Below are 21,707 nucleotides of genomic sequence, written 5' to 3'. Positions count from 1 at the left end.
CTCTTGTTCTTTGTAACAACCCTACGAAATAGGTATTGCTATCCCCATTACACAGATGAATAAACTGAGGCACAGAGAGGCTAAGTAATCTGCTCAGGATCATAGAATTAGCAAGAGGCAGAAGCAAGATTGAACCCTGGCCTTCTGGCCTCTTATAGGCACATGTCAGGAGCATTTGCACATGTTTGTGTTTATGCACCTGTGTGGACATGTGTGTCTTTGGGGAGAGAAGGGTGCTCCCCTTAACCCAGATCCTACAGCTTGCAAAATCCTGAAAAGCAGCACTTTGTCCAAAGGACCAGTCTTCTGTTCCAAGGTCATATCTGAGCCCCAGGCCACCTAAGGTCAGGACTGGGGCAACAAGAGATCCTTCTAAATGTCACAGGGATGGGTGGAGACAGCCAGATGGTCCAGGGAGAGGGGCTACAAGGGTCTGCTGCCTTCCTGTTCCTGTTTCCCAGCTGGTCCCACCTTTGCAGCTCCACCCTGCCAGGGCCAGTAGCTGCCTCAGCCTAGACAGCAGGGCAGCCTCTCCTGCACACTGGCTTCCTCGGGCCCATTTCTCCCATATGCCGACTCAATCCAAGCAGTATGTAAGAGGCTGCTGCTGAGCACTTGATTAACATCCTTGGGTCACAACTAAGACCCTTTAGTTCAATTTCCCGGGGCTGACAAGAAATGTTATTTTGGGTAACAGTGATTATTGACACTGCAAACACCTTGTGAAGTGGCTGTGACAACTATCTCAGAACTAGTCTGGAATTTGTTGAAAACAACAGAAATGTGGCCAGAGAAGTGTGGAGAAAATTCTACTTTGAAGTGGCACTGGCTACTATGTAATGAGAACTTGTGAGGTGTCGGCCATTGTTTTAGATACTTCATCTCAAGTCTCTATTATTCCTATTATGTAGATAAGAAAATGAGGCTCAGATGGGAAATGGCTGTGTTAAACAAAAAACTTTGACTTCCCTGACTTTAGTTTTTTTGGTTTTTTTTTTTAAAGTTCTTATTGAGCCAAAAATACTAGCTAAAAGATCAGTCTTGGGGCATGGAGTCTAAATCACCAGCAGCATGGCTAGGCAGAGAAGACAGTATGTCCGTCGCCCCAGAGTTTTGTGAGCGTTTTTATACATCAAGTTGGGGGAAAAGGGAAGAAAGGCATTCTGAAAGGATTTACACGAGCTATAGGCAAAGGGGTGGGAGAAGGTGAAGGGGGCCAGCTCTGGGATAGCAGAGTCCAAATAAAGAAATGTTTGCGCCTGTGGAGTGGCTATGGGCAGCAGTCCAGAAAGCCCACGTGCAAACAAGCAGGGGCTCCTGAAGTTTGATGGTGCCTGGCTAAAATACACTGCAAATATAGCCACCTGGAAATTAACCCAAAATTCCAACAGGCAAAACAGGAACGTGAGAAGTCTTTGGTTAGCTGGCCCGCAGCCATTAGCAGACTAACTATTCTGTCTCCTCTCACTCTGAGGTAACTTAATTTAGAACATCTCGGAATTTTTCTCTTATCAGGGATTGCAGGAGATGTGTGTGCTCCAGGTGTGTGACTGCTGGGTGTGCTCCAGGTGTGTGACTGCTGGGTGGTGGGTGGGGAGATCAACACCTCCTGCTCCCCAGCGCCCCAGCCACGACACCCCTGAGCCGGGAAGGCACAGAAGGTAGACTCTGCTTTCCGCGAGCCTCCTGCAGGAAGCCCCAACCCCTGTCCACCTGCTCTGGGAGAGCGGAGCCCTTTAAATCAGGAGACAAACCACCTGTAGTTACAAAGATAGGGTCATTTATTCTCGTTATATTACCAGATTTTAAAGGCAAAAATACACTTTTGATTTTGAACACGGAAGTCAGACATTCCCCCCCCCCTACAATGGGAAATACATACATTTGCACACACAGAGAAATCAAAATACACAGCACAACAGGTCTCCGGGACAGGAAAGCTGCTGTCCTGGCTGTGTGGGACACCCCATGGCCAGCCCTGAGGTCAGTGGAGACCCTGCCCAGGCTGAGAGCCAGCACTAGCACTTCCTTTACCTTCCTGGGTCACCTCTGCCCTCTGATCTTTTCCAAAGGCCACTTGACAAGGTCACCAGCAACGGAAAGGACAGAAACAAAGGCACAGTACATGACAGCTTCACGGTGACAACTTCCAGGTAAAGGAAATGCTCACTGAACCCTCTGTCCTGAACTCCCCAGGGAGGAAACAAGACCTACAGCATCCCATGAAACAGGCAAGCATCCAGGCCCAACCTTGAGCCCAGGCAGCCCCCATGAGAGCACCAGGAGGTCGGCAAATGAGGAACAGATGATGTGGGCTTTCCCCTGGTCCTGAGGATGAACCACGTAATTGAATATTACAATGTAACGTGAAGGAAAATACAGTATAATAAAAAAACAAAACAGAAAAGCCTCTGATTTTTTTTTGTCTTTCAAAAATAAAGTAACAAAGAGTTTACTTTCCAGGGCATTTGCCTCCCTTCTTTTAAGGCACTTTGGAAAAGTCAGAATCTGGGGTCAGAAAGAGAGGCCTTCCTTCATTCTTTGCATTTCTCAAAACTCCTCTCAGTGCAGTTGTTCTGAGTTTTATTAACATCACTATTAAGGAGCGGGGAAGTAACAGAGGAATACTCTTTGCATAGCCCAAATGCTTCTGCAGTGGAAAATAAATGTTAATCAATACAAAGACTTCTGGAAAAAAGAACCCAGTTAGCATCTGAGATGCCCGAAGCAATAAAGGCACAGGTGAGACTGGGGCTGGACACCACCAACTCAGCCTCCACACTGAGGGCTGATTCTCATGAGGTCAGTGATGGGGGTCTGAGCTGCCACCAGCTGAAAGGTCAACCCTGGGAGTAAACAGCTGAGTCTCATGCCATTAACCCAGCAAGGGCACCCAGTGGTAGAAACTGCCTCCTGCATCTCACCCCAGGCAGGCAAAGCCTCTTCCAGCAGAGGTGGGTTTGGAGAAAACAGCCCCATTGGTCAGCCTCCCTGGAGTGGGAGCACCTGCTAAAATCTTGAGGGGGAAAGGATGGCTTTAGGCACCAGAGTGGTCAGGGGAGAGTGTGTGGGGGGTGGTTTAGCTGAATTTCTTTCTAGGTTTCTAATTAAAAAGGCACATTCATGCTGGAGAATGAATAGTGTGTTTGACCCTGAGTGCCACAGGCAAGTTTTAGGGAACAGGCAAGAAAGAAGCAAAGGAACAAAAAGGGGGAGGGCGGAAGAGGGAAAACCGGTCCTGCCAGGCGGGACAGGCGGTGTGGGGCAGAACCTCCGAGGGAGGCAGCCGCTAGACTCCTAGGGGCCAGAGCCCAGGGTCCCTCCGCCTTCCCAGGCTAAGGGCTGTAAACAGACTGGCCGCCCTCACAGCCTAGGGCCCTGATGGGAGATCTTGAGGTGCGGGTCAATGGGAGGAGGTGGTGAAGGTTCCCTCGACCCTGCCCGCCTGGGGAGGGTGAGGAGGTGCGGAGCTCTGCCTGGCAGGCCAAGGTTGCTGCCCTCCTGCCGAGGTCCAGGAGGCCTTGGGTGATTTTGTTCTTCACAAAACTTGGTCTGCCGGCTAAATCAGAGGCCTGCTCATGGCCACGACAGCATACTTAATTTTTTTTCCCCTAAAAAAAAAAAAATGCTCAGCCCCCTCCTCACATTTAAAACACCACAATCAAAATACATAGGAAATTCAAGTTTACATAGCATACTCAAAAAAATAAGTTGCCATGATGTAACACTAAACAGCTATGCAAATCTGGATCAACAGAAAATCAAGCTAGATCATTAATCAGAATTTGATTTGGTCTTTAAAATACTACAAACTGCAAACTGCAATTTTAAAAAAGTTTTACATTCAGAAATCAGGCTACCTGGAGAAAGGCCACTGAATGTGGGAACACCCAAGGCTGCTTGCTGCTCTGATGGCTAAGAAAGTTGCCTTGGAATTCACACGTTAGGGCAAAAGGTCAAGGCTCAAGTTTTCACTCTTTTGTAAGGAAAAGGCATACACACAGTGATTGTAATAGTTGTACAGCACTAGGGGGAGGGGGAGGGGTAAAATGAAAATGGTTGAAACTGTTTTCTGTTAATATATGACAACCAAAACATACCACAGCAATCCAATTTCAGCAGCACTCTCTGATTTTTCTTAAGTATTCAGAATACACGATTTAAAGCAAAATTCTTATCTATTTCACAACAGTTAGCAGTTTACCACTGAGAATGAGTCCCACAATCACCAAATTTGGGGCTGTATACAGCCCTACTTCTTTGGGGTGACACGGTGGACATGATAAGAATTCCCAGCTGACAGTTTCTACACTTACAAACGCCTCACAGAGCTAAGAAGTCACACGCCGAGCCAAGTTGGAGGTAAAATATTCCATTCATTCTGGTCATCTGGAAAGGCATGTGAATGATGAGCGAAGGGGGCCTACCACTCTGGTGGTAAGAACGAGAGGGACCGGCCCGGCACAGTGGCAGAGGCAGCAGAGGACTCTGGCCAGTTTAGGTCTCTTATCAGTGTAGCAAAATGCTAGCTCGGTGTCCCGACGTCCACTGTGATTTTGGTATATAACGGGTATTTCTCTATATTCAACACCTGGTAGGCCAGTGTGTTCAAACCATCAGAGAGCATTGTCTCCTTTGTGTGTGCAATTCGGTCAAACCTACAAGGAAAAAAAAGGCAAGTGGTTGGTGTCAAAACAAAAATCGTAAGGAAAAACTGCATTAACACTTGCTCCTTCACTGCCCTTCCCCCCTTAGACTAAACCCTCCTCGCTTCAGGCTCGGAGCCCTCCCAGAACCTCCGCTTCCTGCCTCATCCTAAAGGGGGAAGAAGGACTATGAACCAACACAGAACACACCTCTGAGGATTGGGCTCATTTTTCTTGTCTCTTGAGTGGCGAATCATCCGACACTTCCCAACCACAGCATTTGGGCGAGATATAGACATACCTTTAAACACTAATCTGCAAGGAGTAAAGGGACAAATCGTTACGGAGCCTGCCATGAGGCTTGGGTCTGACAGCCCCAGCTGCAAGACCGCTGCACTCCCACCATCCTGCTTACTAAAACTCACATCCCTTCCCCATGTCCTTTTACCACTGTTTCACAGTTTGTGTTGGTGACTGTCGTGTGCCAGACTCTGGTGGTGTCTGCCCTGATGGAAATGACAGTGCTTAGAACACAGGGCTGTCAGTGGCAGGACGGAGGGGAAGAAGGAGGCAGAGTTGTAGGGCCCAGAGAGAGAAGCAACTACCTGACCAAAGCAGGCAGAGCCAAGCTGTGAAGATGAATGGATGTCTGCCAGAGCATTCTGGGCAGCCAGGAAAGCACAGGCAGTGGGGGAGAACAGTGCCCTCGGGGACTGGTGACAGGGCCTGGGGTTGGGAGTGGCTGCAGATGAGCCTGGAAAGATGCACGAAGGTTAAATCATGGAAATGTTCTCAAAGCTTCAAGCATCCTGCCTGACCAGGCAGTGGCGCAGTGGATAGAGCATTGGACTGGGATGCGAAGGACCCAGGTTCGAGACCCCGAGGTCGCCAGCTTGAGCACGAGCTCATCTGGTTTGAGCAAAAAGCTCACCAGCTTGGACCCAAGGTCGCTGGCTCAAGTAAGGGGTTACTTGGTCTGCTGAAGGCCCGCGGTCAAGGCACAAATGAGAAAGCAATCAATGAACAACTAAGGTGTCGCAACAGAAAACTAATGATTAATACTTCTCATCTCTCTGTTCTTGTCTGTCTGTCCCTATCTATCCCTCTTTCTGACTGTCTCTATAAAAAAATAAAATATTAAAAAAAAAAAAAAGAACGGAGTAGGGACAAGACCAGAGGCAGCCAGAACAGGGTAGAAGGTTCTGGCTAGGTCTGGGGAAAGGAATGAGGACTCAAACCAAAGCCTTGAAAGCACGAATAGAAGAGTTAAGAGGCAGGACTGACTGCTCCTGGGTGATGGAAGGATTTCTGGCCTCACCCCCGCAGTACTGAGCTAGTGCCTGGCTCAGTGAGCAGGTGTGTAGTAACAGTTGGGTATTTTATTTTTCAAGAAAGTTGCTCCACAAACCACTCTTCCATCTGGTCCCTCCACCCTAGGGTGTCCATACTTGGTGCTCCTACCCCCTCAACCTTTCTAACCACTCAGATCTGTGGGGTCACACCAGCCCTGTATAATACCATATGGGCCCAGTGTTTGCCCGGGGCTGGTACTGTGGAAGCAAGTTTGTCTCTGTCTGGACCCCATGTCCATTTCTTCAGTGTCCTCCCCACTGGGCTCACCTGGCACGGTGCTCTGCAAGCAGCACTCAGTAAGCACATGCTTGAGAACCAACCTGCATACTTGAAAACAAGTTTTCTCCAAGGCTTGGGTCTATGCCAAGTTCTCACATAAAGGTAAACTTGACTGATTTGGATGCTGCTCTGAGAGACTCCTGTTAACTGCTCAAATCATGTCTCCAGTTCAGGAAAGCACTAGGGTGTATTCTGACATCAAAGTCAGTGACAAGTTCACACTGGTTCCCATAGGAGGAGGTGCGTTTAACCTGAGGCTGACAGGGTTGAAGTCCCCGCTGCCAGGGAGGACTGGGCAGAATGTGGTTTCAAATGCTATTGACAGATGGTTTTTTACCGTCTGCAATGATGACCCACATGATAAAAATTTGCCAGCCTCCAAGGAGTCCCAGGGTGTGGATGGGGCAGACCGGACATGAAATGATGGTCACTGGGGCAAGTAGGTACAGAGTCTCATCGCACTACAGGTCCTCTTTCGTGTATGTTAAAAATAGTCCAAAAAACAGTACAAAGATTCTGTGAAGAACTTGGGATTCTGGCCAAAGAAACTTGTTTCACACTCAAACAGGACTACAATGAGATGCTGACTTTTTACGAAGGACACGTAAAAGTGTCCTTCGGTACAAAATGGCATGTGGTATGCACCAAAGGAAGCTCACCCCTTCATCTAGTTCTCCTTCTACATTTTCCAAGGCTAATGCAAAACTCACAGAAGCTAACTTTCCTAAAGTCATCTTCAGCACGTATAGCGGCTGCAGCAGGGCACACGTGAGAACCTGCGCTGGGTGGGGACTGCATCCCTCCCGAGGGTCAAGCCTTGCAGAATGACCAAGCACTGACTGAAAAACTAGAAAGGAAGGGAGACAGGGAAGAAGGAGATCTAAGTTGTGACTGTTACCTGTTAAAAATGTCGTCATCTTCACCTCCCCAGCCCCAATAATTATTAGGAAATCCATTGATGGTGAGAAACTGTTGTTTACTTAGAGCAGACACGCCTCCAAAAAACTGAACGTAAGGTAAGCTGGAGGAAAAAAACACGACACACACACACAGCACCAGTGGTTAGTAAGTTTTGACTCTCTCAAAATAAAGCTTGCTCAAAACATAAACACTTCTGAAGTTATTTTTATTCTCTAGAACTTTTTAATTAGAGATTTATGAGGATTCTCTGTTTTGTTTTTATAGCAGACTCAGATTATCTTAGAGAAGACAGAGATATCAAAAAATAGAATTTTCTAAGAATACTGTGTCACTTCTGTGGTGATCTAGACAATCAGTTACAAGAGCATAAGCCCAATTCTTCTGTACCGATCAAGAATCTCCTCCCCACGTTCTGTTCCTGCACAGGAAATCCTTCTCAGGGTCCTGGAATCTGAGATTGTTTCAGAGCCTCCCTGTGCCCACTCTGTCCTGCACCCATCCCATCTACCAGTCTGGCGTTCATTCTTCCAGAGGTATACTGGCTTGAACACTGATGAACTCCAACAGTCATGATAGCAATCCTGAAATATTCTAAAATAAAATCTTGGAAATTTCTACCATGTCCTGACTTAGCAAAATGTAAAATGGCGAATCTATTCTGACATTTGCAAGCAGCAGGGCATCTGTGTGCTTATCCATCCAAATCTTTTTGTATTTCAATGTTTCAGTGGTTATGAATTGTGGCACCCTGTAATGTGAGGGTTTGAACCAGATGTGATCAGGCCAATAAAGTTGTTTGAGAATCAGTGTTTTACAGTAATGGACTCTTAGCCACTTTTAGGGGAAGTATAGGCTGAGCTGACAAGATCTAGTTATGCTGTCTCTGCTGCTTTCTCTTACCTCCTGCCCTGTCCCCCAATCCTAAGTGATTGTGGGGAAAACAGATATAGTGCTGTGATAAAGAATTAAGTGATCAGCTTGATTGGTGGTGGCGCAGTGGACAGAGTGTCAACCCGGGAGGCTGAGGACCCAGGTTTGAAACCCCGAGGTCACCGGCTTGAGCGTGGGCTTATCTAGCTTGAGTGCAAGCTCACCAGCTTCAGCACAGGGTTGCCAGCTTGAATGTGCGGTCAATGGCATGATCCTATGGTTGCTGGCTTGAGCCCATAGGTCAGCTGGAGCCCCCCCCCCCCGGTCAAGGCACATATGAGAAGCAATGAACAACTAAATGCTGCAACTACAGGTTGATGTTTCTCATCTCTCTCCTTTGCTGTCTCTCTTCTCTCTCTCAAATAATAAAAATAAAAAAGAATTAAGTGATCACCACCATGCTTCAAGGGAGGAATTAAGAGGGGTCAGGGTATATATCTCAAAAAGAATACAAACAAGGAGGGAGGAAAGATATTGTTTTCAGCTAAATTTTCTCCCCTAGGCCCTGGCCAGTTGGCTCAGGGTAGAGTAGTAGAATGTCGACCCAGTGTGTGGAAGTCCCGGGTTTGATTTCCAGCCAGGGCACTCAGGAGAATGCCCATCTGCTTCTCCACCCTTCTCCCTCTATCACTTTTCTCTCTCTCTCTCTCTCTCTCTCTCCCCTACCTGCAGCCATGGCTCAATTGGAGCGAGTTGGCCTGGGGCGCTGAGGATGGGTCCATGGCCTCTGCCTCAAGGCACTAAGAAGAGCTCAATTGCTGAGCACTGGAGCAACGCCCCAGATGGGCAAACCATCACCCCCTAGTGGGCTTGCCAGGTGGATCCCGGTTGGGGGCACATGCAGGAATCTGTCTCTGCCTCCCCTCTTCTCACTGAATAAAAATAAAAAATTTTTTTCTCCTCTTGAAGACAGCAGGTTAGGACCTGAATACCTTTGATCTGGGGGAAAGACTTCATAAGAACCCTATATTTATCTCTCAGATCTCATGTCCTCAAGCAAGGGAGAAGGGAAAAAGTTCTGAGAATAAAATGAGTCAGAAGAAAATGCAGCTGGATCTAGACCAAGGGGACTCCTAATTGGCCTAGGCCGGCCACATTGCTTATCATTCTGAGGCGGGGGGTACTATACACTGGGCACCTGCAATAGCTTCTTAGAATAGGGAGGGAAGGTTATAAGATTGATAGGTGATTTAAAACCATTTTTTTTTCTATTGATTTGAGAAAAAGAGAGGGACAGAGAAGCGTCAACTCGCTATTCCACTTAGTTGTGTACTCACTGACTGTTTCTCCTCTATGCCCTGACTGGGTATCGAACCCACCACCTTGGCAAGCCGGGATGACACTCTATCTACTGAACCACTCAGCCAGGGCAAAACCGTTTTATGTTGATACAAATATGGGTAAATTATCAAACAAAATACACATTTTTTTTGTATGCTAAAGCAATGGACCACAAGGTAATTTTCCCCCTATGACAACATGCTTTGGACTACACTGCTGCCCCCAGGGGAAGGCATCAGCAGGCCTCCTCACTAAAGGCATTTTGGTAGAAACATTTGGGCCCCATGTTTAAGCAGAAGCCTGTGCGCTGCTGAGAAACAGAATCATGCTCCTTCTTAAAGTACTAACGAGCATTTGCTGAGGTTTCCATGCTCAAGAATATGCTGGGGGCCCTGGCCGGTTGGCTCAGCGGTAGAGCGTCGGCCTGGCGTGCGGGGGACCCGGGTTCGATTCCCAGCCAGGGAACATAGGAGAGGCACCCATTTGCTTCTCCACCCCCCCCCTCCTTCCTCTCTGTCTCTCTCTTCCCCTCCCGCAGCCAAGGCTCCATTGGAGCAAAGATGGCCCGGGCGCTGGGGATGGCTCCTTGGCCTCTGCCCCAGGCACTAGAGTGGCTCTGGTTGCGGCAGAGCGACGCCCCAGAGGGGCAGAGCATCGACCCCTGGTGGGCAGAGCGTTGCCCCTGGTGGGCGTGCCAGGTGGACCCCGGTCCGGTGCATGCGGAAGTCTGTCTGACTGTCTCTCCCCGTTTCCAGCTTCAGAAAAATACAAAAAAAAAAAAAATATATATATATATATATATATACTGGGGGAAATGAATCCAATTGGTTTCTCAGTGTGGGTCTGGAGCCATCCTAAACACTGGAAGCTCTTCTTGTTAGGATATGCAGAGGTTATAGGCCTTCCAGACTCCACTTTCCTTCTCAAATAATCACTGGCTGTGGACTTAAAAAGCACCCACTTCTCAGAGGAGGCATTCTTCTCCAGAGCATGAAGAGGCACTCTCGGGCTGGAGAAACGACACTTCCTCATTGTCGCAGCAGAGAGGAACATGTTTTCTGTAGATGCTGGTGAACATCTCTTACCTAAATCCAAACTTATCCATGGCCACCGAGATGTGCCGTGGCTGTGAAAAACACCTGTAGGTGTTACGGTCATCCATTGGAATGAGGTCCACGTCGCTGAACACGAAGCAGTTGTAGTCATAGTCCTTCAAGGCCTCTTGGAAGCCAATGTTGAGGAGCTTAGCACGATTGAACATGGAGTCTCCAGCCTAGTGCAGAAACAAAAGTGGCATTAGATGCCATAATGACTCTGAACAGAACACTGGAGCTGGTGACTTGATCCCCACAGGTGGTCATTAGTCCACTCTTGGGACTCATTTTTTTCTGCCTTCATTTACAAATTAATACCAAGTGGTATGTCCTGAGTCAGTATTCCCATTATTTGGAATTATCTTGCAGGCCTTGCAAATGTGCAAATGATATAAGAACATTATTCCCCATGGAGTGCTATCACAGCAAAAGATTGCAAGTAATGACATAAGCATCACGAGGGAATTGGTTAAATAAAGCATGGTACAGCCACATAATGGGATAGAGTTATTTAAAAAAATATGAAAGTTCTAAAAGGAAATGATCTTCAAAATAGCACTGTTAGGTGGAAAGGCATTTAAATATATGTCATTTATTTATGTACTATATGTAGACTAATTACAGGAAAGATACCCAGGAAACTGATGCTTATGGGACTTTTCGCTTCTACCCTCTTCATAAGGTTGACTATGATTGATAACCACGTTGTGTGCCAAAGTGTCCGTCACTAAGCTAGGCACCAGAGAAATATGGCAAACCCAACTAGATCTCTGCCCTCATGGTGCTCACAGTGTATGGTGGAAAGCAGTGCAGGGCACACAATAGAAACAGGGTGTATGAGAGAGCGGGCAATACCTGCTTCAGGATGCCAATCACTGGGTCGCAAAGTACCAAGTCTGTTCGTGCAAAAGTACTTTATATTTTACTTACTTATTTTCAATTCCCCCCATTAGAATCCATGCTCAGTGAAAGCTAGAATATTTTTACTATTTATTCACCCAGTGCCTTGAACACCACTTGGCATATAAATAAGAGCTCAACAAATAACTGGCTGGATGGATGCATGATAGATAGATAGAGAGATGGATGAATGAATGGATGGATGGGTGAGCAGACTGATGGATGGGTTTCAACATAAAAAGGCAGAGAGCAATCCTTTATGGGAAGCTCCAACCAAAGGGCCCCCTCACAGTAACCAGCATGGGTCGCTGCTTTACCAACTCCCATGGCCCTAGGTGAGTAAAGACAGTAACAGTACACAAGTGACATAGCTGGGCTGAAGCCTAACACTATGGAATCCTCCTATATGCTCTTTCCCAATACTCTTGGGATAAACAAGATCAGGCCCTCTATTTTGGGGGGAAATGTGTCCCACAAGGGCCTGCAGTGGTTACACAGTCTCAGAAGTAGGATGCCCAAACCTCTCTTCAGGCTCCCGAGAGAGGACTTGGAAACTGGTGCTCCAAGGCTACCTGTGAGAGTGCAGAGCGGCAGACAGCACCACGGCTGCCCAGCCTCGGGCGGGGGACTCTGGGAAACAAACCTCTGGAGAAAAATAAGGACCAGGAAGTCAGACTAAGCCAAGAGAATACTAAATGAGTACTAAGGAAACATTTTATGCAAGAGCTCCTTTCTTTAGCCCATGACAAAGTTTCCTAACCACACTTAGTAAAAAGAGAAAGCTGTGACCAATGGCGCACACTGTATTTTCCGCTTTCCCACCAGTTAAGTCATTTAGAGTTCTGCCTTCAGTTAATTCTGTGTAAGTCATGAGGCAAAAAGAAGTTTAAAGTTTAGAAAATGCACATAAAAACCATGAAGTTGTAATTATTATTACTGCAACAATACATTGCTAATATTCACTGGGTAGGGGCAATATGATAGACCAGGCAAAGGATAAGTGTTTTACATGCAGGCCGTGCCATTTAATCCTCTCAACAATCCTGTAACCACCTTCACCCTGACCCAGATTGACGTCATTCCTCCCACACCTTCTAGCTTTGGGTGACGGGGATGAGGCCAGCATCTGGTACTTTCCATCTTGCTCCTGCAGCTCCATGAATACCCTAAAAGAGTTAGCCGAACATTTTCAAACAAAATTCATTCCCACTGACCACGTTTCCAACAAGTAAAAGCAGGGTCTCAACTAAGCCTTTTCACACTTGTGTGGCAGAACCGCAGGGTAGCTGTGCAGTGCTCCCTTCTCTTGCTACACTCTCCAAAAACAGAGGCAGGGTGGGGGGCTCCTGGTGGCCGCGTCAACCACAGGAGCTGGCCTCCTGGCCACTACGATTTGATCTAAGCAGATGCCTGATTGAGACTACACTAAGCATTTTTCCTCTCCCAGAAACTGGTAATTTGGAACCATAAACAAGCTCCTCTGGAGCCAGGCTCCCAGAATAATAGCAGCCTGGAGAAACCTCAGAAGAAGACCTGGTTCTGCCCGCTGCCCATGTGCGATGCAGCAGTTCCTCCGACTCAGTAAGGTACTCCAGTGTCTGGTCCACATTTAAAACTAGTCAAGCAGTTTTCCAAAATAACCTGAACTACACCTGGCTTCTCCCATCCTTCTTCCTAGCCTGGCCTTACCTGTGTGATGCAGGGAGAGGGGAAAAGCAGGGTCTATTTCTGCAGGTGTTAGGCCCAGGAACACCAGATCAGCAGGATGATAAATGAGGAAAATGTGTGTTTTTCCCTTTCTCCCCTGGGATTACAGAAAAGCCAGTTCTAGGCTTCTTTGGATGAAATGCTGTAATAACACGGGTAACTTTCTTGATAAAAAAGGCCCTGGAGCCTGACTGGGCGGTGGCGCAGTGGATAGAGCATTGGACTGGGATGTGGAAGACCCAGGTTTGAGACCCCGAGGTCATCAGCTTGAGCGAGGGCTCATCTGGTTTGAACAAAAGCTCACCAGCTTGAGCCCAAGGTCGCTGGCTCAAGCAAGGGGTTACTCGGTCTGCTGAAGGCTCGCAGTCAAGGCACGTATGCGAAAACAATCAATGAACAATTAAAGTGTTGCAATGTGAAACGAAAAACTAATGATTGATGCTTCTCATCTCTCCGTTCCTGTCTGTCTGTCCTTGTCTATCCCTCTCTCTGACTCTCTGTCTCTGTAAAAAAAAAAAAAAAAAGCTCTGGGAAGTCCACCAACTCCTCCCCCTACTAAAAGCAGGTGCCCCTTCTTTTCAGACAGTAGGAAGACACCCTGCCCTCATTCCTACCCCTCCTTGCTGGACACATTTATACAGTGCACTGGGTGCTTCATTTACTCCAACATTTATCAAGTACCTATTGTCTGGCCAAGTCAAAATGTGACAGGTAACATGCATTTTTATCTCAGGAATGCCAGCTTCTTCACTTAATAGATATGGGACTTTGGGCAAATCAGATCTTTAGGCCTCAGTTTCCTCATTTGGCCACGGGGATGACAAGATGGATTGTATTAAACAAGACAATACATTACAGGTCTTCCCACACTGCCTGGCAACAAACGTCGGATACATAATATGGATATATATAATAAAATGTCATTATTACAGCATAGATTTTCCCATCCATCTTATGTAGACATTTCAAAATGTCTCCCAGAGATCCGACCTGGGGACCACTCCTTCCCTCATATTCGTGGGTGTCCTCCCCAATCAACTTCAAAATTCCTCCCAAATCCGGCTTCTCTTCTGGAGAGGGAATTTCCTTTCTTATTTTAATTTTTATTTTATTTAATTGATTTTTGGAGAGAGGGGAGAGAACAAAAGAGGGAGAGGGAGAAAGAGGGGGAGAAGCAGGAAGCATCAACTTGTAGTACTTGCTTCCTGTATGTGCCTTGACTGGGCAAGCCCAGGGATTTAAACCAGAGACCTCAGCATCTCAGGTCTATGCTTTATCCACTGCACCACCACAGGTCAGGCTTGACAGGATTGGAGAGGGAATTTCTTAAAGGATTACAGCTCGAGTGAGTTGCCTGTGGCTCACATGATTAGAGTTTATAGCAGCAGGGGAAAGAGAAACCTTTAGAGCAGGGGTCCGGAACCTTTTTGGCTGAGAGAGCCATGAACGCCACACATTTTAAAATGTAATTCCGTGAGAGCTATACAACAACCCGTGTATGTTACACATTTTCCAGTAGAAATTTGGTGTTGTCCTGGAGGACAGCTGTGATTGGCTCTAGCCACCCCCAACCATGAACATGAGCGCTTGAAAATGGATTGTAATACATGAGAATGTTTTATATTTTTAATGTTATTATTATTTTTATTAAAGATTTCTCTGCAAGCCAGATGCAGCCATCAAAAGAGCTACATCTGGCTCGCGAGCCATAGGTTCCCGACCCCTGCTTTAGAGACCCATGAAATGCCTGGAAAGTCACACTAGTAAGGAGGAACTGGTGCACTGGAGCAGATGTCCTGAAATACAGAGCTTTTAAAGTGCAGGCTTTTTATATGCTGCTGGACAAGAGTTATACTTATCCCTACTAGGGCAACTGGCTCCACTTAACAGAGGGAGAGGACAAGAGGAAAGAAGGCCAAAAACTGTATGGCATTCCTACAGCTGGACAGGGCAGCTGTTCCAGAGATGAAAGCTCACAGAGGAGTCTTTTAGGGCTGGGCATACAATCCTGACAGTGGGTGTGTGAGTCAGTCGAGCAAAACCAACAATGGCCAGCACAGAAAGAACAGGAGCCGGGCATGGTCAGGCACACTGGCCTGGGGTTCAGTGAGGAGCCCTGAGGTGGGAGGTCCAGCACAGGCCTAAAGGCCATGCTCCTCAGAGGGTGAAAAGAAAAAAGCAGCTATCTCCAGACACATCATGTAGCAAGCAAGCCCCAGTGCCCTTCTGGCAGATCTGGGTGGCAGGGAGGAATGTCTTAAGATGTATCAGATAGCTCTCAAAGGCTATTAAACCCTTTTTCTATGGTGGGGAGAGGTGAGGGAGGGGACGGGGCGGGGGTAGATGGTGATGGAAGGAGACTTGACTTGGAATGGTGAACACACAGGCAATGTACAGATGATGTGCTGTGGAACTGTGCTCCTGAAACCTGTATAATTTTATTAACCAATGTCACCTCAATAGATTCAATACATTTTTTTTAAAAAGAAACACACAGAAAAAGATTTTTCTAGAGCCCTCACTTACATTAAAGATAGGAAAGAGCAAACAGTATGTCCACTGAGAATGGAATCACCCTACACTGCTGGTGTGAATGTAAAATGGCGCAGCCATCTTGGAAAGCAGTCGGGAAGTTTCTCAAATAGATAAAGAATTACCATATGACCCAGCAATTCCACTCCTGGGTATATCCCCAACAGAAATAAAAACATGTGACCACAGGCCCTGGCCGGTTGGCTCAGTGGTAGAGCGTCGGCCTGGCGTGCGGAAGTCCTGGGTTCGATTCCCAGCCAGGGCACACAGGAGAAGTGCCCATCTGCTTCTCCACCCCTCCCCCTCTCCTTCCTCTCTGTCTCTCTCTTCCCCTCCCGCAGCCGAGGCTCCATTGGAGCAAAGATGGCCCAGGCACTGGGGATGGCTCCATGGCCTCTGCCTCAGGCGCTAGACTGGCTCTGGTCGCAACAGAGCGACGCCCTGGATGGGCAGAGCATCGCCCCTGGTGGGCGTGCCGGGTGGATCCTGGTTGGGCGCATGCGGGAGTCTGACTGCCTCCCCGTTTTCAGCTTCAGAAAAAAAAACAAAAAAACATATGCCCACAAAAAACAACAACTTTTAAACTGTTCATAGCAGCATTATTCACAATAGCTAAAAAATGGAAACAATACAAATGTCCATCAATACAAGAATGGGTAAATAAAATATGGTCTATCCATACAGTGGAATACTAGTCAGCAATATAAAGGAATGAAGTACAGATACATGCTACTATGCGGATGAACCTTAAAGACATTATGCCAGGTGAAAGAAGTCACTCACAAGGGATCACATATTTATTATGATTCCATTTACATGAAATGTCCAGAGTAGACAACTCCACAGACACAGAAAGGTTAGTTACTGCCTAGGGCTGTGGGGACTGGAGGGATTTATAGCTAGGAGGCGTGGGGTTTCTTTCTTTTTGGCATAATGAAAATGTTCTAAACTTGATTTTTATTTTTTATTTTTTGTGGCAGAGACAGAGAGAGTCAGAGAGAGGGACAGATAGAGACAGACAGACAGGAAGGGAGAGAGATGAGAAACATCAATTCTTTGTTGCGGTTCCTTAGTTGTTCATTGATTGCTTTCTCATATGTGCCTTGACCGGGGGGCTACAGCAGACTGAGTGACCCCTTGCTCGAGCCAGCAACCTTGGGCTCCCGCTGGTGAGCCTTGCTCAAACCCAATAAGCCCGCACACAAGCTGGCGACCTCGGGGTCTCGAACCTGGGTCATGCTTTATGGTATACAGCTACCAAGGGAGGGCAGGGGAGGAGAGGGGAGAGGAGGGGAGGAAAAGGGAGGGGAGGGGAGGAAAGGGGAGGGGAGGGGAAGGGAGGGGAGGGGAGGGGAGGGGAGAAAAGGGGAGGGGAGGGGAGGGGAGGGGAGGGGAGGGGAGAAAAGGGGAGGGGAGGGGAGGGGAGGGGAGGGGAGGGGAGGGGAGGGGAGGGGAGGGAGGGAACTACAGAGCCAAGCACAGACTGAGAAGTGGAGGTGGCAACACTAACCTAGTCCTAGGGGCTTGGAGATGGCTTCAGTGAAGTAGTCAAGTTTAGTGGGGAGGCTGAGAGGAGTGTCCCTGGGGAGAGAGCAGCATTTGTAAAGACTGTGAGGAAAAGAGAACATTCAAGGGACTACAAGAAATACAGTGTGGAAGCCAGAATAAGACATAAAGGTAGAGGCTGACCAAATCATGGAATGAAGGAAGAAGCTGGGCACTCTACTAAAATACTCAGGTTTTTCCTTTGATTTAGGCCACAGGAATCCTTTGAAGGTTTTAAACAAGGATTATGTTTTGCGCGTCAAGGAGGGATTTGTGTCACCTCCCCCCAACTGAAGGCAGTTTGGAAGCTGCTGCATGACTCATGTGACAGTGGAGACTAGGCAGTATGGGGGGGCAAGTGGAGAATGCTCCCCCATGGGCTAAGGCCTGGCCTCCACTTGCCCATTTCTTGCTTCACCTGCTCCCTGGACATGTGCACTGTACTCGCAAGCTGGCTTTGTGGGGCTTTCAGGACAGGTTCCGGAGTCTGGTCCAACCCCCAGAAAAATTCTGACTGTGGTTAAGGCAAGTGCAGCCTTCTTCTCCTGATTTCAACGGAGGACAAATGACTACCAAAAGCCATGGTTCCTGTTTGTTCAAGTGTGAACAGTCTCTAGAAGACCCATCAAACCACCTTGCCTTCCCTGGATGGCAGGGCCACGTGTGCTCGGCAGCAGACCCATTGCCAGACCCTGACGGCTCAGGAATGAGGCTACCTGGCCCCTCCTTCACCAAAGACTCAGCAGCAATGAGGTTGGAAACATCAACCCAAAGCCAGGACTCCTGAAGAATCAGAATCTCTATGTGATGGTAGAGACAATATTCCTCTGGTGCACGTGCCCTGACCCCTCACACAGTCACTCCCCTCTGCCCACCGTTACCCCTAGGCTCTCAATCCCATGAATCCACGGAAATGTCTCCTTAAACACAACTAAGAGCCCTGGCCGGTTGGCTCAGTGGTAGAGCGTCGGCCTGGCGTGCAGGGTACCCGGGTTCAATTCCTGGCCAGGGCACATAGGAGAAGGGCCCATTTGCTTCTCCACTGCCCCCTCCTTCCTCTCTGTCTCTCTCTTCCCCTCCCGCAGCCAAGGCTCCATTGGAGCAAAGATGGCCCGGGTGCTGGAGATGGCTCCTTGGCCTCTGCCCCAGGTGCTAGAGTGGCTCTGGTCGTGGCAGAGCGATGCCCCTGGGGGCAGAGCGACGCCCCCTGGTGGGCAGAGCTTCGCCCCTGGTGGGCGTGCTGGGTGGATCCCGGTCGGGCGCATGCGGGAGTCTGTCTGACTGTCTCTCCCCGTTTCCAGCTTCAGAAAAATACAAACAAACAAACAAAAAACTAAGACTCCGAGAGGAAAGGCCTAGGCTGAGTGGCTGGTGAGAAAGTAGGGCAAACTGGGTGGCAGTCCTGTGGCAGGACTCACCTGCAGGCCTACGTGTGGACCCTGGGAGGGTAGACAAGCTAAGAGGTGATCTCTAGAGGTTACTGGGAAGGGCCTGAGATCACACATGTGTTGGGGGGGGCAATGTCCATTTACCCCTGATTTCACAGCAGTTAGGCCTCTGGTTTTTCATATAACAATCATAATAATAATATAGAACTCCATCATAATAATATGGAGCTTCGACAGGCCTTCATCAAAACGTAGATCTGAGACTTAAGCATTTTACTCAGTGAGAAAGGAAATGGTTCTTTCAGGATCAGGGAGCTGAGAGGGTGGTTCTCTGTTTGACAAAAGAATTAGTCACAAAAGTAAGAACATCCTTGGCCCCTGCCAGACTAGTACACAGTTTAGATGCCGTAAGCTGCCTTCAGAGAGAATTAAGCTAACAGGACAGCCCAGGAGCAATTCTGGGTGAGGTAAACAAAGAGAATTTTTAAACCCCAGCTCCACAGGGGCTAGAGTGGGATGCCTGCCTCTCTCCCTGGGCCTGAGGCACTGACTTTCTACAGAAAAACACTTTAGAAAATAAAAGCTTCCTTAGAAGAAAATAATTTGCCCATTTATCTTAAGAACCATAAACATGTTTAAACTATATCTGAATCCATAATCTTGTGTCTAAAAATCTAGCCTGTGGAAAAACCAGCCTGACCAGGTGGTGGTGCAGTGGATAGAGCATCGGACTGGGATGCAGAGGACCCAGGTTCGAGACCCCGAGGTTGCCAGCTTGAGCGCAGGGCTCATCTGGTTTGAGCAAAGCTCACCAGCTTGGACCCAAGGTCACTGGCTCGAGCAAGGGGTTACTCGATCTGTTGAAGGCCCGCGGTCAAGGCACATATGAGAAAGCAATCAATGAACAACTCAGGTGTCACAATGCGCAACAAAAAACTAATGATTGAAGCTTCTCATCTCTCTGTTCCTGTCTGTCCCTGTCTATCCCTCTCTCTGACTCTGTCTCTGTGTAAAAAAAAAAAAAAAAAAAAAAAAAAAAAAAATCTAGCCTGTGGAAACCTAAAGACAGAAGAAGCAAACACCGAGTAAGATTTAGACGCAAAGATGTTCATTACAGTATTATTTACACTAGAGAGAAAGTGGAAATGAGCTAAATGCCTGCTAATACAGAAGAATGGCTAAGTTAATTATGGTAGAACTGCATGCTCAACTACTATGAAGCCATGGAAAGTGATGATTATGAAGACTATGAAATAACATGGGAGGATGCTGATGATATAGAATTAAGAAAAAGCAGGATACAAAAGTATACATACACACAGCATGAGCTCATCTATGGCTTAATTTTCAAAAGGCAAAGTCTCAGACCTCTGCACAACAGACTGGCATTTCCAAGCAAGCCAGCAGAGCCCACGGCCTTGCCTGAGAGAAAACCGGGCCCAAGAACAAATACCGGCAGATTACACAGCTCCCCCTGACCAGTATGGCCTGGGCTCTGGCTTTGACTTGGAAGTGTGTGGACATTACCAAGGTGGCAGTGGTGGCGGCAGCAGCGGCAGCAGCAGTCACAGCAGTAGTTAGGTCAGCACTCCTTTCTCTCTCTCTCTCTCTAGGAGGTGGAGGGACCAGAAGAGGAGGTAGGTGGAGAGTAAGAAGCAGATCACAGAGGGAAGCTCCTCCTTCATCTGGCTTTGCTACAAACAGAATTAACAAGTAAAGGAAAAAGACCCCCACTAGAAGGAAAAAAAGAAAAAAATGAAAGAAGGTAGATGCGAGAGAGATAAGGAAAAAAGGCAAATATCAAGGCTGCAAAGGAAAGGGGCCCATTCCGACCACCCCTTGTTCAGGGCAAAGGCCCATTCCTAATAAGCAGCCATTCCTAGTCCTGAAGTTAAAAGGGGAGCAGAGAAAATGGCATTTCCCAGAATAACGTCCAGGGAGGCAATTCACCAGTCATGTGAGTACCTATAAGTGCTTTAACACATTCCCAGAAGAATGGAGCAAACCATGGTCAGAGAGGGGGAAACACGAATCACTGGGGCAGCACACAAGCAGTGGACGGACACAGACACCCCCAGTCATACACAGCCCTGCCGGGCCCCAGGCTCTGAAAGATCTAAGTACTCAGAAGGGCCCGCTGCAGGACAAGATCGGCACTGCCCGTCCCGAGCTCCATTCCTGCACACATTAGTCTGGAGGCTGACAGCTTGGGAAAGAAATGGAAGACAGGGCTGGGGGATGGTAAAAAAAATGGTCAAGGCAGAAGCCAAACCAGTGGGGGCTACAGGCCTAGGCAGCTGTCCTCAGTCATGGGGCAGACTCGTGAGTCTGCTTCACCCTAATTCACCTGGGCCTCATTTAGGAACCAGCTGCCTGGCTCAGGGACAGAGATAAGCTGCTGAGGAATGGCGACAGATACTTGCACTCATTGGGGTTACAAAGGGCTCTCTCCAAACCTGCCCACACTTGGCCCCAGACAAGCAGCCTGGAACCATCTCACAACAGTGCACAGGTGGAAAAACTTCCAAAGTCAAACAAAGCTGGGTCTCTCTCATCTTCCCCCCACAACCCAGCCTTTCAGGCCAGGGTTCACCTGTTAATGATGACTGGGCAAGCCTCACAGAGGGTTCTAAGGCTGTTATTCCAAAGGCATAACCCCCCCACTCCATGACCCAGCGGGACTCATGGCATTGCCAAGCAGAAGTGGAGCTGTTCCCCAGTGAGGGGAAGACAGGCATTCCTTAGGCTTCAAGTGATATCTGCCCAATCCCAGCTCCACCACTCAGCCAACATGGAAGCAAGCTAAGTGATACCTGCCCAATCCCAGCTCCACCACCCAGCCAACATGGAAGCAAGCTACTTACCTTCATGAACCTCCCCTCAGCTGGAACAATGAGAATAACTATTTGCCTCACTGGAGGATCATTAAGAGTTAACATTCAAAGTGAGACCAAGAAAAGATGGTCAGTCCTAAGGACCAGAACTGTAAAGTTCTATGACCATCAATAATCACAGGGTTAAAGTAGGTTCTCTGCATTTTTCCTGAAAAGGTAGGTCACCCCAAGGCGCTGTATCCTAGGCAGCCTGCTTTGGTCAGCAAGGAGCAGAAAACTCTGAGGAAAGACCCCAGG

The 21,707-nt window shown here is 47.9% G+C and overlaps 1 protein-coding gene across 1 annotated transcript in view; it reads right to left on the bottom strand.

Moving 5' to 3' along the window:
* Positions 1–1,763: 1,763 nt before the first annotated feature.
* Positions 1,764–21,707, bottom strand: part of B4GALT1 (beta-1,4-galactosyltransferase 1) — a 59,710-nt gene continuing 39,766 nt past the window's right edge. The window contains exons 3-6 of the mRNA XM_066256927.1: positions 10,496–10,683; positions 7,177–7,299; positions 4,857–4,961; positions 1,764–4,658 (exon numbers count right to left, since the gene is read on the bottom strand). Coding sequence (XP_066113024.1) covers positions 4,526–4,658; positions 4,857–4,961; positions 7,177–7,299; positions 10,496–10,683 — 549 coding nt within the window. The 3' untranslated portion in view covers positions 1,764–4,525. The remainder of the gene's footprint in view (positions 4,659–4,856; positions 4,962–7,176; positions 7,300–10,495; positions 10,684–21,707) is intronic.

The sequence above is a fragment of the Saccopteryx bilineata genome, chromosome 2 (assembly GCF_036850765.1).
Source record: "Saccopteryx bilineata isolate mSacBil1 chromosome 2, mSacBil1_pri_phased_curated, whole genome shotgun sequence".
Classification (NCBI taxonomy): domain Eukaryota; kingdom Metazoa; phylum Chordata; class Mammalia; order Chiroptera; family Emballonuridae; genus Saccopteryx; species Saccopteryx bilineata.
The sequence above is the reverse complement of the archived record's forward strand: the minus strand, read 5'-3'. Positions and strand labels throughout refer to the sequence as shown.